Source organism: Accipiter gentilis, chromosome 29 (assembly GCF_929443795.1).
Source record: "Accipiter gentilis chromosome 29, bAccGen1.1, whole genome shotgun sequence".
In the NCBI taxonomy this organism is placed as follows: domain Eukaryota; kingdom Metazoa; phylum Chordata; class Aves; order Accipitriformes; family Accipitridae; genus Astur; species Astur gentilis.
The window spans coordinates 6,346,167-6,360,409 of NC_064908.1; the positions used below are offsets into that span (position 1 = coordinate 6,346,167).

The 14,243-nt window shown below is 58.7% G+C and overlaps 2 protein-coding genes across 5 annotated transcripts in view; one reads left to right on the forward strand and one right to left on the reverse strand.

Annotated features, from left to right (window-relative positions):
- Positions 1-14,243, forward strand: part of LOC126052234 (potassium voltage-gated channel subfamily A member 2) — a 358,553-nt gene that overhangs the window by 215,967 nt on the left and 128,343 nt on the right. The gene's annotated exons all lie outside the window — the stretch shown is intronic.
- Positions 1,007-13,138, reverse strand: STRIP1 (striatin interacting protein 1). Of its 4 annotated transcripts, XM_049832609.1 has the most exons (22): positions 11,470-12,772; positions 11,285-11,357; positions 11,041-11,110; positions 10,678-10,752; positions 10,010-10,144; positions 9,507-9,627; positions 9,066-9,134; positions 8,505-8,611; positions 7,931-8,058; positions 7,289-7,471; positions 6,951-7,168; positions 6,627-6,692; positions 6,351-6,414; positions 5,891-5,962; positions 5,594-5,668; positions 5,296-5,393; positions 4,879-5,005; positions 4,685-4,785; positions 4,406-4,472; positions 4,013-4,117; positions 3,515-3,719; positions 1,007-3,191 (listed from the first exon to the last, which is right to left on the reverse strand). In XM_049832609.1, the coding sequence occupies exons 2-22, from the start codon at positions 11,321-11,323 to the stop codon at positions 2,944-2,946; spliced, it is 2,373 nt and encodes a 790-aa protein (XP_049688566.1). In that variant the 5' UTR covers positions 11,324-11,357; positions 11,470-12,772; the 3' UTR covers positions 1,007-2,943. The 4 variants fall into 4 exon arrangements, with proteins under 4 accessions (XP_049688566.1, XP_049688564.1, XP_049688562.1 ...); XM_049832607.1 differs by lacking the exons at positions 11,285-11,357; positions 11,470-12,772 and adding an exon at positions 13,013-13,138; XM_049832605.1 differs by lacking the exons at positions 11,285-11,357; positions 11,470-12,772 and adding an exon at positions 12,842-12,989.

The following is a 14,243-nucleotide window of genomic DNA, read 5'->3' on the forward strand; positions in this document are numbered from 1 at the left end:
AGGTTCACGATGACCTCCCCAAGCACAGTCACCAGCTCCTGCAATGTGCAGAGCCCCCCAGGACAGGGAATAAACCAGTATGGGGTGGGGTGCTGTGGGGATAAAGACACTAAATTGAAGCCTATTTCCCTGTGGGGTCACCCATAGCCCCCCCATGTCCATTACCCCTCAGACTGATGAGGCAGGGAGGTGCTTTAATCCCAGGGGGTGGGACCCCCATCCCTGGTACCACCCCAGGTGCCCCCTGTTTTGGGTGTCTGGGGAAGAAGTGGTCAATTTGGAGGGTTTTCCCCATTTGGGGGGCCTGCAGGAAGCCCCTTAGCAGTGGTACCTGTATGGCCAGTCTCGGGGGTCATCTTATTGCATCTGACATGCTTCATCTGCTCCAGGGGTCTTGGGGTGCACCGCGAGTCCCTCCAAGCGCCAGGTCGCAGCAGCATGTCCCATCCCACCCCCCAGCCAGCGTGACCCCCCCACTGCATACAAATGGCCCAAATCCAAGTCACAAACGGGATGTCCCCTTGCTCCTGCTCACCCTATTGCCAGGAGATGCTGTCACACCTCCAAAGCCCCCCTGGTGCCAAAAAAAACCCCAGAAACTGCAATGCCACCTTGACCCCAGCTCCTGGTCTCCTGCATCCTGGTGCTGGGGAGCAGGGGGAACATCAGCCAGGCACCACACACCCTCTCGGGGAGGCACCCAATCTGTTGGTCCAGCCCAATTTGAGCCAAAACCCAAGGTTTTCAGCTAAAGGGAGCCCAAATGCTCCAAGACCTTTGCAGATGTTGTTCCTCACCCACCAGGCTCAGCACCCCTGGCACAGCCTGGCCACAGCGGGTGCCCCCCAGGAGACAGCCCACGGCCCGGCTATGCACCCAATGGGTGCCCATCCTTGCCTAGGACATCTTGTGCCCTGGCTCTCACAGCCCCCCCTCCCACTGGCGGGGATTTCGTTATTCATTTATAAACAATAAAACATTTTTAATAAGTTATTTATGGCTCCAGCAGCACTATAAAAGCCGCAGTCTGTGATCGCCCGGCACAGCTGGGGAACATTTTGGAGCAGGCGGAGGGGAGCGAGGTGTGATGGAGAGCTCGGCTCAGCTCACACCTCATCTGCGAGCGTCCTGCTGGGCTCCCCCAGCCAGCTCCTGCACCAGGACCAGGTTTTGGGGGCCAGGGTGGGTGCTAGGGGCACCCAGGTGTAAGGAAACCACTCAGCGGGGACTCAGTACACTTTGCAAATTCAGGCATCACCCATTCCAATGTGATGGTGGTGGTTGCACCCCCCCAGCTGGATCTTGCTCAAGGGACATCCCCCCTGATCCGTGCTGCTCACAGGGGGACAGGGCCAGGGGCAGCAATAGGGACCTTGGAGCAATCGCTGGGCTCCAGCTCGATGTCACCACCTGTCCCTTGCCCATGGCTGAGGGAAGCGGGCAGGATGGGTCCCACAGCCCATCTCCCAGCCGCACAGTCTGGGGACTGATTAAGGGAACGTTACCATCGAAGCTAAGCCGGCATGGCTTCTCTGATGTCTGCTAAGCGCTGAGCGTGCTGCCTCCTGCCTTCAGAGCCCACAAGGTCTCCAGAGCAGGGGCTGAGCATCCCCCAAAGCTGGGCTCACTCCTAGAGCACCATGGACTTGGCCCTGATGCATCCCAGCAGGCGACGGGGAGTAAATCGGGGCTGCCCCAACCTCCCTCTGCCCACAACCACCACCACCCTTGGGCAGGGAAGCGAAGTTTCCTCTGTCCCTGCCCTGCCTCTCCCTGCTCAAACCAGGGGTGAATCACCTGGGATTTTACCCACCTGAGCTGCTGCTGCCCCTCTGCCATGGAAACTGAGGCACAGCAAGGCATAAGGGTGAGCTCTGTTAAGGCCAAGCTCCAACTCTGGGAGCAGGGGCCAAAGAAAATCCCAGTGCCACCACCAACCATGCTGGTGTCAGAAATCCCAGGGCAGAACTGGGGAGGGTTCAGGGAAAGGGACAGGCAAATGCCTGCTTGAACCTGCCAGCTCCTGCCTGCAACCCCCTGAGGTCACCAGCTCCCCCAAGCCAACAGATCCAGTTGCAAGATAAATATTAGATCTTTCAGCAACAGGTAATCCACCCCCAGTGGGACTTGAGGAGTGGGGACAAGGACACGAGACAATGAACCCTGTGCGCTAGCTCAGCCCCGTCCCTGGGCTCACCCATTGCTGCTTCCCTGGGGCAGGAAGGATGGGGACACCGATAGAGCCCAGACACACTTGGGTCAGAGATATCACGAAATATATATATATATATATATATATATACACAGCTCATCCACCCCACCCAGCGGGACAAGGGAAGACTGCAGTCTCCAGCCCTCCCCAGCCCCTCAGCGAGGACAGCCCCTCATCCCCCACGCCATCGCCCTCCCCCAGCACCCCCGACCGCACCGCCAAGTCCCCCTAGGCAGGGTCTGGGCAGGGGGACAGACCGTTTTCCTGCCACAGCAGCCTCTGCTCTCCATGTCCCGCAGCAGCACCGAAGGGGCCCTCACCCCACTTTGCCCTGCTCCCCACACCACTGGCTGCTCCAAGTGGAGCAGAAGGGTCTCAGCCCCGGCTGGTGGGGGGCAGGAGGAGGGTGATGGCAGTGCTGCCTCTGAAACCATTGACCAAGGGCACACACAGGTCCCCCCCCACAACAGGAGACTCCCAGGGCACTGTGGCCTCCACCAAGCCTTCGCCCTCAGCTTGGGGGTTGAGCCTGGCAGAGCCTGGAAGGAGGCAGAGGGGCAGGACGGTGCCTCGGCAAGGACCCCACAGCTCCAGCCTCCTCCCAAGCCCACCACAGGGGGTCCAGGCACACATAGACCCCCCCCCCCAAAGCCTCTCTCCTCCTGCCCCTCGGCAGCAGGCCAGCTTCGAGATCTCCCCAAAGCACCCCCTCCTGCTTCCCCCGTCATCCGTCACTGCAGCAGCTCCTCCCAGGAGATGGGTCGGGAGAAGACCTCCCGCTCCAGCCACAGGTCGTAGTTGACCTGGAAATCTTCGGGCAGGTCCACACGCTGGCCCAGCACGCTCTGCAGGCAGTTGTCCACAGGCAGAAAATCAGGGTTGCTGTGTGCCCGGTCATAGCGACGTGAGTTGAAGCGCTCGATGCTGGCACGCAGGGCACATTCCTCTGCCTGGAAGTCCCAGGGCCGGGCATCCAGGTCTGGGCAGAGTGAAGAGGGGTGTCAGAGGGGAGCTGGGGGCCCCTTAGCAAGCCCAAGTCCCTCAGGAAAGGTCTTTGAAGGTCCTTACAAAGAGCAACATGCACAGAGCAGGCAGCCACCAACAGCTCCAACACCAGCCATTGCCAGCCCTTCCCCTCTTCCCCGCGATGCCACCACTCCAAATCCCTCCCCGCATCCCAGAACTAAGGGCTGCACAAGCCCTAAGCAGCAAAGGGACAGCTCTGGGCACAGACACGTCACTGCACGGAGCAGGAAGGACAGCAGGTAACAGGATGTTCTGCAGCTGCTGTGAAGGACGTACCATTGCCGTAAGCCCAGTCATCATTAAGACGGTGCCGCACTTTCTGGTAGATGGCTGACATGGTCTTCATGTTGCTCTTCCTCCACTGCCGGCCCAGGTACTTGGTCTGTACCTTGAGCAGCTTCAGCACATAAAGCTGCATCATGGCCTGCTTTACCTTCAGTGCCCGCTTCAGGATGGGTGCTGACTTGAACACCACCAGCATCTGTGGGGAACAGCCCCCCCAGCAGCCGGGGACAGTGGGTTGACATGGCTGGGACAGATACATGGGTACACACAGGCCAACCACCACCTCCAGCACACACAAGCCCTTCCCTGCAGCGTGCGCTATCACTCTCCCCTTCGACCCACCCTCTCTTGCCTCCTGCTCCCCAGCAAAGTCTGGGGTACCATGCAAGGGCCACCCCAAGGCACCCACAGCCCCCTCACGCTGTCCAGGCTCCCTGTGACAGCCCAGTCTGGCTGGGGCTGAGCTCCAGTGGGTTCCCCAGGCCTCACCATGGTGCGGGAGTGCTTCCACTTGGTCAGTTTGTTCAGGATGCGCAGGAGGTTTATGCAGGAGAAGAGGTTCCTCCAGCAAAACTGGTTGTTGTCTCCAGCTTCCTGCGGGAAAGCAGAGGCAGGGGTCAGGCAAGAGATCAGAGCTGGGATGAGAAGAGGCTGTTCTGGTCCGAGGACCCTTGCCCAAAGGGGTACAGCACAGCATGCAGGCAGGAGATGTCTGCCAGCCCCATGCACCTCCCCAAACCCCCAGCAGCACCAGGGGCCAAGTCCAGGAGTGCTGAGGGTGCCAGGGCTGGGTGCTGGAGCCCTGCTGCCTCCCCGCACCCATGATCTCCCCTGGGAAGCACCCCAGGATGCCAGGACCTGGCAGAGAAGGGAGCGACTCACCAGGCTCTCTGCCGTCAGCTCCGGCAGCTCGTGTACCACACAGTATGGGTAGTCCAGGACAGAAATGCTGCAGGAAAGAGAGGGGTGTTGTGCTCTTCCCCCAGATCCTACCTGGCCTGGGAGCAACACAGCCCACACCTCCCACCCACTGGAGTGGGCACTTCCCTGCATCTACCTGCGCCCAAGCCACAGCCAGGGAGGGACGGTAGAGGGGCAAAGCAAGCAGGGACCTGCTCCCCACACCCGTCAGGGATGCAGGCAGGCAGCCCCCTCCACTACCTGTTCTTGGCAGTGATGTAGGACATGATGTTCTGGTTGAAGAACTTCAGGATGAGCGGGATGCAGTTGGCGAAGACCAGATGCTGGGCCATGTACTCAAACTGAGGAGAAAGGCAGGTGAATGCGGACCCACCCTGGGTCCTGGCGCATCCCCAAAGTCCCATGCAGGGCGGCTGGACCCTGGCCCACCTCACCTGGTAGATGTGATTCAGCTTGAAGTGCTTGAGCAGGAGGAGCAGCACGGCAGAAATGGCTTTGACGATGATCTCCTTGTGCCGATTGACATCCACGCCCAGCTTCATGCTCTGCAGCACTGTGGTCCTGGGGGACACAGAGGGATCCTTGGGCTGCGGCACTGTCCACACCCTGCCAGCCCCAGAGGCGTCGGCAGACAGTCCTGCCATCCCCTGGGCTCTCAGCAGCCACCTGCAGCCAGCTTCTGCAGCAACACACAACTCCTGGCACACCACCGAGCAGAAGATGGACAGATCACCCAGGAGGCCTCAGAGCAGCCCCAGCCCAAACTGTGCCACCCTGCCTGATTCCCTCCCATCCTCCCTTCCCTTCCCACCATCGCTCAGCACCTCTGCTCGCCCTCCACTATCACTCACGGCATCTCCTCTGGCAAGACATCTGCCAAGATGTTGATGGAGTCTGTCTTGGCTTTGGAGGTGGGGGCTGCAGCAAGGAGGATCTTCAGCAGAGCAATCTGGGGAGAAAGGATTGATGGAAAAGGGATGGGAGTGGGGGAACCGGACACAGGCTCCCCTCCCCACCACAGGAGGGAGTAACAGGGGTGTGCATGTGGGGAGGGAAGAAAACCTGGGGGGCATCACCGGAAAGGGATGGAGCAGTGGAGGCAGACCCCTTCCACGGAGCCCAGGGAACCCCCAGTGCTCCCCAGCTCACCATGTACTGCGGCAGGCTTGGCAGGAGGCCCTGGTACAGGATCTCTGCAGGGACTTGCTCCACTTCTTCTTCCCCCTGGTGCCAGGAGAGACCACAAAACCTCACACCAGGAGCTGCCACCAGCACCGTGGGCCTGGCTCAGCCTTAGGCTCTCCAATCTCAAGGGCAGGATACCCCCAGCTCTTGCCCAAAGCCTCTCCACACCCCTCACCCTCTGCCCAGAGCAATTGCTCCTCCCTCCAGTACCCCCAAGCTCCCAGCCTAGGAGCTTCGTCTCATCCTCATGCCCACACTCACCCCAGAGAGCGGGGAGCGTAGGTACTCATCCTCCATATGCACTTGCACCTCTGCGATTGACGTGTACTTGTGCTGCACAGGGAGAGAGCAGAGGTTCACACCACAGACTCCCCCCATCAATGCCACCAGCCCCAGCCTGGTCCCATCTTCTTTTTAAGTCGCTCCCTGTTATTCCTGTCCCAGTGGTCACTGATGTTGATGGGAGGGGTGGTAGCTCCTGGCCTTACCTCTGGGACAACCCCAGTACGAAAGGGATGAGGCCAATAAAGAAAGGGGCTCAGCCAGCCTGGGAGACCAGCAATGGGATGAAAAATTATGGCCACTCCCAACAAAGGGCTGAGCAAGTGGGAGAGGGGTCAGGAAAATGCACCACTGGCCCTGACCTGTGATCAGTGCAGGGTGATGGGGAAGGGGCATCCACACAACAGCAGGGGCTGGAGGAATTCATCAATGTACTCACCAGCTTCAGGGTTCGGATGCTCTCGTGGATGGGCCTGGGCAAGCCCACCACAGTGTTGGTGTCACTAGAGAGAAGGGAAAGAGCCAGGATGGGTGCAGGCAGGAGCAAACCTGAGCCACCCATGGGCTGGGCAGAGACCACCACCCCAAGAACAAGCCAGCGAGCTCAGAACTTCCCTGCAGCCAATTGAAGGGCAATGGCAGCTCCCACACCAGCAGCCTCTACCACAACCCCCCCAGATCGGCAGCCCCCCAGGCTGGCTCTGCAGGAACCCACCTGCCCAGCGTGTAGCCAATGAACTTGCTGCGGCTGGACTCCAGGAACATCTCAATGTCCTTCTCTCTGCAACAAAGGGAAAAGGGGAAGAGTCACATCTTCCTGTCTGCCTACGTACACCACAGCCCCAGGCACAGGTCATCAGGAAAAACCTCATGGTCAGATAAAGGAGACGGTGCTGAGCCCACCCCACCAAAAGAACAGCCGCCAAAGTGACGACCCCATCCCCATCATCTTCCCCACACCCTTGCTGAAGTTCTCAGCATTTAACAGCCTCCATTTTCCTGCTCCAGCTCTCCCTGCAGGTCAGCCCCACGGACTCACCGGACCTTGGGGGCCCAGGGTAGCCCCTTGGGGCACGTGATGCGGTCACTTGGGGGATGCTGAGTGGGTGGAGGCATCACTTCGTCCCGTTCGAGGGGGAAGGTCTCTCCCTCCAGGCTGTTGTCATCATCATTTTCCTCCTCTTCCTCACGGGAGTCATCAGCTTTGTAAGGGTCCCGCTCGTTGAAGGCATCGAGGTTATCCTGCTTAATCAGGGCCTGAACACAGAAGAGCAGGCAGGTGAGTAATGTGGGGACAAGTTGCTCCAAGGTCAGTGCCCAGACCCCAGCCGTCCCCTCATTAATGTCACCATCCCCAGCTCCCTGCGCCAGCCTCACCTTGTGCTCTCGCCGGCCTCGCTTCTGCTGCTGCTCAATCAGATCAGAGGCAGATGCGGGTGGGGAGGCAGCTCGCATGTTGCGGATCACTTTAATGCTGTCCTCCGGGAGGGGTGGGAGGCCCAGGATCTCCCGCTTCTCTGCCTTCATGCTCTGGAGCTCCTCAAAGCCCCCAAGGGTGCACTGTAACGGAGACCATGGCACCCTGAGCACAGGGGACTCCTTGACACATGGCACTGGGGCATTCTCCAAATCCACTCTCCAGGAGTCCCAAATCCTTCCTCAGGGTGTAAAACAGGAGCTGCCTGGTCCCATGCTGCTCTTGCCATTGTGAAAGGCAGAAGGGACAGGAAGGTCTTCAGGCATCAACAATTGAAGTGTCTGGACCTTTTCTTTCATGCAGACCCCAGCCAGGGACCTTGCTTTGGGTCTGTCCTCAGTATCCAGCTCCAGACACCAATATGCAATGCTCCTCTATGGGATGAAACCTGAGTGTGGCTTTAATTGTGCACAAACTACTCAGCTGAACACCAGAAAAAGAGGATGGAGCAATTACAGCCAGCTCCGAGAGCAGAATTTCCTTCCTCTGCTGAACATCAAACCACAAGATGCATGTCAGCATACCCCCTGGCCTCTGCTTACCAGCACAGTCTTCCAGAGCAAGAGCAGCACCTTCTTCATGGGGAAGTGTGGAGCGTGGCCACTGCAGAATTTGGTCACCATCCCAAAGAGCATGACAGAGAAGGGCTCATTGTTGTACAGGGGCGCTCCTGGAACCACATGGCAGGAATAGCCAGGCATCCCTCACCCTTGGCCTCACCCCAACTGCCAGCACCACCAGCCTCTGCACCCTTACACAGCCTCTGCAATCTCACACCCCCCATCTCCGAGATCCTCATCTCACCCCAGACAACTTCTTGCTTCCTTTCCAAGGCCTTGTAACCTCCACAATATCTTACCTCTGTGTTGCGAGGAAACGACAGCCCCAATATTCAAATTTTTTGCCCAGGGAGAGAGCAGCTGGACAGCAGAAAAGGCTGGCTGACTTCCTCTACTCATCCCACTTTGCCCCACCAGCAAGGTTCAGCCTAGCAGAAACCAACCCAGTGCTGCCAGTCCCTATTAACTGAGGCCTAGAGACAAACCCCATCTCACTTGCTTGCACTTCAGCCCTAGAAACCTCCATCCTGTCAACATCCAAGCACATGGTCCTCACCCAGCTCTGCTCGGAAGGTCTGTCTCATGCTCTTCCACTCGGGCTTGTCCCCCTCAGCCTCCTGCCGAACAGTCTCCACAATCAGGTACATGATGTTCAGCAGCACCCTGCAAAAAGCAGAAAGTCAGGCAAATCACCGGAGGCTGGGATGAGTTATGGAGGCACCACCAGCACCCAGGGCTCTGGGGGGAGGCTGGACCAGCCCAGACCACAGCTGGTTTCCATGCACCCACTCCACACCAGGGGACCGGTGCTCAGGCACTGGGGAAAAAGGTCTCTGCAAGTCAAAGCAGGAAAAAAATTGCTTTCCCATACTTTATTGCTTTCACGTCCCCAACCAGCCACATGCCTGCTGTGCAGGCTGAGCACAAGGGACATCTGCGGACTGAGCAGACCTGAGCACACCTGACAACGTTCACAGAGCCAGGGCAGAAGCTGGGATAGCCCTGGGACACCCTCCGGTGCCTGTTGGCCTGTCTTAGCTCACCAAAGAAACCAGCAAACGCTGGGTCCCCCTCCTTGGCCTTAGAGCATCCCATCCTCCCAAGCCCTGCTCCATACCTGAGGTCCGTGCTGTCAGCCAGGGAGATGGCCGGCTTTCTCACGGCACTGCTGCAAGCTGCGCTGTTACTGCGGAGGGAAAACAGCCTCAAGAGGGGCCTTTGGAGACATTTTAACTCTGCCATGAGCAACCCACGTGCCAGAACCAAACCCTAGACTAGATATGGCTGCAACAAGTCCCCCTGTTCACAATGCAATCAAGGGAGGAGGAACAGACCTGCCTCTATTTGCTGCCAGGCAGCACAACTCATAATGAATTTCTGTATAAATCAGGTGTAATTCTACATTACCTATCCACCCAGAACAGCAGGAGTCATTACTGGTGGCTGCCCGAATCAGATTAGGAATAGACAGACCAGGAATGGGACTGCCACCAACTGGAAAAAACTCCTGCCATGGAGCTCCAGAGCCATTTCTGAAGTGCTTTTCTCCAGTACTCACTCAATCTCCATGTTCAGCAGCTCCACCAAAGCGTTGAACGTCCCCGCTTCCAGCAAGAGGAAGATGTTATACCTCATCCAGGCCTGCACCTCAGCCTCAGAGCCGCACTCCCCAAACGTGCCTGCAATGATACCCTTGCTGGATCCCTTCTCCGCAGGGATCCTGAGGCCCTCCCACGCCGCCAGAGCACTTTGCACAGGGAATGAAAAACACAGCCTTAATTTTAAGGCAAAAAGTTGGATGCAGAGGACAGAATTGCCCTCCTGTAGGTAACGCAGCCCAGGTCTGGCAGATCCAGGATAGCACAGGGAAGTAGGCCAAATTTTGGACCAAACTCATATAAACCGTCTGGCTTCCGGGAGAATTAGCTTCAATCCAGACATTCCAGGTGAAATAAAAAATGCAAGAAAAAAAATTATTTTAAGTTTTTTAAATTGATAGCCTCCAATTGTTTACCCAGATTTAGCAATGGGGAAACTAAGGGGGCAGAGGCCTGGTGTCACCTTGGGCAACGTAAAGGATGGCTCGGGCAACCTTCAGCCTCTTTTCCCGTGCAGTGACCTCCAGCCCGTCGAGAAGCCGCATGGCGTGGGTGCGGTGCTGGTTCTTGTCCAGTTCGGTCCATTTCTTCTCCCGCACTGAAAAGCCAAAGTAGGCAGGCTGAGGGCATGGGGCTCCTCTGCCTGCCCTGGACACAAACATCACTGGAAAAGCTCAAAAGGATTCAGCATGACGGAAAACAGGGCTGCCCCAGGGAACGCTGCGCTCTGGGAAGTAACACCCAGGAATGCGTGATCAGCCCAGAGGGACCATCTCCTGCCTTCCCTCAGACAACTAGATGAATCACATCCATCTGAACCAGCGCTGGCAGCTGATGGGAAATGAGCTGGATGCTCTTGCTGCTGCTAGTGTGTTCCAGCACAGCCGTCCTGGCACTGATGAACCACCTCGGACATCAACATCAGCAAACGCTGAGCACGCTGGAGGCAGCAAGCTGCACTCCAGAGCCAGCCCACGCACGCTAATGAGGTCTCCAGTACAAACCGTGTGAAGACTATCAGTACACAGCTCGAGCTTTCTGATGCAGCATTAATGCATCAGTCCCTATGTCTCCTTCAGGAGATCCCTGTCCCTCCCAGAAGGGGCAAGAGGTCGAAGAGAAGGATCTTACCATGGATCCTGAAGTCCTCCTCGAAGCACTTGCGGTTGAGCAGGAACTCTGGCCCTTCTGTGTAGCTGTACAGCTCTGCCGAAAGAGCACAGAGGAAAATCTCCAACAACCTGCACCGAGCCGTTGGAGAAAGCTGCAACCTGGCCACGTTAATTGCAGTTTTATCCAAGATGAGGGAAATGCAAAAAACATACCCAGCATAAGACTAAAAAAATTAATTACACAATATCATTTCCCTTTTAACACGAATAAGGTGTTTAAAGACAATAATACAGCAATACTGGAGTTGACAGAGCTCCTTTAATCACTACCAGGAAAGAAAATCATGGCTGATTAATTGATCCACCAAGACAAGTTCCTTACCGGAGAGCTCTGCTGCCCATTTGTCAGTATCTGCATATTCAAACTCCAGGTCTGGGGACTCTGAATAGCCCTGAAAGCAAAGAAGGAATCCACTTAAATTACAGCATTTTTCAGGAAAACCAAAATCCCCAAGACATTCACAATTCACCTCATCCTCCCGCAAATTCAGGACTGTATCTTCTGTTTAAGAGACGAAAAACGTACCCACAGCAGCGTAAACGTTACCAAGGCAACTCCTACCCACCTCCTGCATCTCCATCCCAGCTCTGCTGCACTGAGCCATGCTGTGCTTCGCTGGTGGGCAGCCCCCACATCACCTCTAAAACACTCCAGGAGCCCCAAAAGGCCAAAAAATAAAGCAGGAGACAGGGCATGTTTAATCTGCACTGAGCCACGCTGTGCTTCGCTGGTGGGCAGCCCCCGTATCACCTCTAAAACACTCCAGGAGCCCCCAAAGGCCAAAAAATAAACCAGGAGATGGGGCATGTTTAATCTTGGGGCAGGGAGTGGGTTATGAGGGACCAGAGAGCTTTCAGAGCTCACCCACGTGTGAAAATTTGGGCTATCTCCCCAGTGCCAATCGAAGGGATGCCAGCAGATGCAAACAGTGAGAATGAAAGAACTCCAAGAAGCTTTGGTGAGGCTGGAAAAATATCCAAGAGAAGCCTTAGACCACAAAACATCTGCTCCCTTTAAACAAGTTATCAGCGTGGACCCACAGCAAAACCCTCCCAAATCTCAGGGCACCCACTCCTGAGCAAGGGGCTGATCCAACCCCCCAGCTGCTTGAAAGGTGGCGGGTCTGCACCGCTCTGCGGGGCTGGGAGCCGTTCCCCAGCACCCAAGGCTCACGCAAACCTCCTCACGGCCCTCTCCTGTCATTTCAGGGAGCATCCCCCACCCTGTTGAGGACACCCCTGGAACCATCCCAGGAATTAAACCCTATTTGGGGGACACAATGGAAAAGCTGTGGGATAAACCAGCTCCACCCAATCCCATGCAACCCTCCAGATCCCCTATGGCTCCGGGGTCCCCACCAGGACCTCGGTGTCTCCTTGGAGGGGTCGGTCACGTCTTGCCATAGCCATCCCCACACTGAGCACCGCAGCAGGACTGACCCAATGCACGGGGACTCAATGACCCAGTCCTCGCCGCACCCCGGCCACTGCCGCACAGGGCCGGTACTGCCGGTACCGACCGGCAAAGCTAGGGAGAAACCCCCGGCCGGGGCGGGGAGAGCCCAGGGCAGCCCTGGGAGGAGCGTGGCCGGTACGGGGTCCGTTTAGGAACCTGGGGACCGAGCCACCCTCATGCCGCAGACCGGTCAAACCGACCCAGACTTGGGGAAGAGATGGATGAACGGGAAATCGGCACCGACCCGAGCCCGGTACCGACCCAGGTGAGCTCTGGGCAGGGCCGGTACCGAACGGGCCTGTCAGAGAAAGGCCCCTCGGCTCCGCAGAGCAGGTACCGGCCCGCACAGCCCCGCTGTTGGCGCCTCAGGCCAAGGCTTTGGGGCGGCAGGACGGGCCCCGGGGAAACCGGTACCGAAGCACCGGCTCCGGGGGAGGGAGCGGCCGGTCCAGCACCGGCCCGCGGGATGGCGGAGCCCCAAACACAGCGGGAAGCCCCGCGCGGGTCAGGACTGAAGCGGACGGCGGAGCCCGCGGACGCCGGCACCGCACGGGCAGGCCCCGGGCCCACGGCGGAGGAGGACGAACGCGGCCTCGCCCGGGAAGGCCGCCTCCCCCCCCCCCCGATCCCGCCCCGCGGAGCCGGGCCCGGCGGCGGCGGCGCTGACCTCGGAGTCCTTGCGCGGCGGGCGGCCCAGGTCGCGGGCCTTACCGGGCGGCGCAGCCCCGCCGCGGGCCTTGTTGTTACCCGGGAGCGGCCCCGCACCCCCAACGCCGCCGCCGCCGCCCGGCTCCATGTCGGCCGCCCTCCACCGCGCCGAGCTCTCGCGAGGACTCACCCCCCCCTCTCGCGGGAGCGGCAGGGAGAGCCGGGGCAGCGCCGCCGCCATGTTGGGAGTGGCACCGGGTGGGGTAGCTCCGGTCTTTCGGGCGACCGCGATGTGGATCCGCCCGCCGGTCTCGCCGCCCCGCCGCGGCGGCCGCGTCACCGCCCAGCGCCGCCCGCCCCCGGCGGCCACGGACAGCGCGGCACCCGGCCGAGCGGCTAGCTCCGCCCCCGCGCCGCCATCTTAGGTGCGGCAAGCCGCTGGCCTCAGCCATGCTCGGAGTGGCACTTCCGGCCTGCCGTAGGCCAGCGAGGCGGGGCCCGGCGGCTTGCGGCCGCCATGTTGGGAGCGGCAGGAAGGGGAAGGGGTGCTGGGAGCCAGAGCCCAAACTGAGGGGCCGGGGAACAAGTGAACCTTCAAATCAAGGGGCTTGGGGGGCTCGGACCCCAAAGAGAGGGGGCTTAATAGGGCTTAGAGGAGAGCCAGACCCCGACAGAGGGACCTGATGTGGTTTAACCCCTAAGTGAAATGGAGGAGGGGCTTGGAAGGCATCAGACCCCAAAATCCAGGGCCCTGGAGCTGCTCAGGGCATCCTGCTGGGGCCCAAAGCCCATCTCGAGGTGACCAAAGGCATATCCCAGCCCCGGCCCCAGGCTCAGACAGAACTCAGGGTCCCCAAGGGACTGCAGTCGCTCGCTCTTCCAAATAAACTGCCCACAAGCGAAAGCGCTTCATTTTTCCTAATAGTTTAATTAGACTTTAATGATTTATTGCTCATCTGCAAGGATTAATATTGCATTCATTAAAAATCATTCATATACAAAATAAACCTCTCCCTCCCAGCCCGACGCTGCCACCGCCATCCCCGGGCTCCCCCCCTCCCCCCATGGCTTATACAGAGATGGAGCCCTTACGCCGAGGTTTGACCCTAACGGGGATGGGAAAGGCAGGGGGGGGGGGGGCGGGGGGGGTACCATGACCGCCAAGCAGAGGGGTCCCTGCCTGGGTCCCCTTACGGGGAAGGGGTGGATGCTCTCGCTCCCTCCCTGCAGACACCCATCCCAGCTCACTGAGCCAGGTGTGAGTCCCATCCCCGTGAAGGTGGAGGAGACCCCTGCAAGGCAGGTGATCCCCAAAAATCTGTGGGGAGAACAAGCGACCCAGTGACAGTCCAGGAGAAGACCGGCAGGGTGAGAAAGAGGAATAGTCAAAGGACAAGGAGGCAGAGGGGAAAAGAGGAGGG

Excerpts from the sequence above, each read along its gene's own strand:
- STRIP1 (XM_049832605.1), bottom strand. The coding sequence starts at position 12,970 with ATGGAGCCGGGCGGCGGCGGCGGCGTTGGGGGTGCGGGGCCGCTCCCG. Across the intron at positions 7,472-7,930 it reads TGCTCTGGAAGACTGTGCTG|TGCACCCTTGGGGGCTTTGA; the intron begins GTAAGCAGAGGC and ends TCTCCGTTACAG. Across the intron at positions 3,720-4,012 it reads GGAAGCACTCCCGCACCATG|ATGCTGGTGGTGTTCAAGTC; the intron begins GTGAGGCCTGGG and ends TGTTCCCCACAG.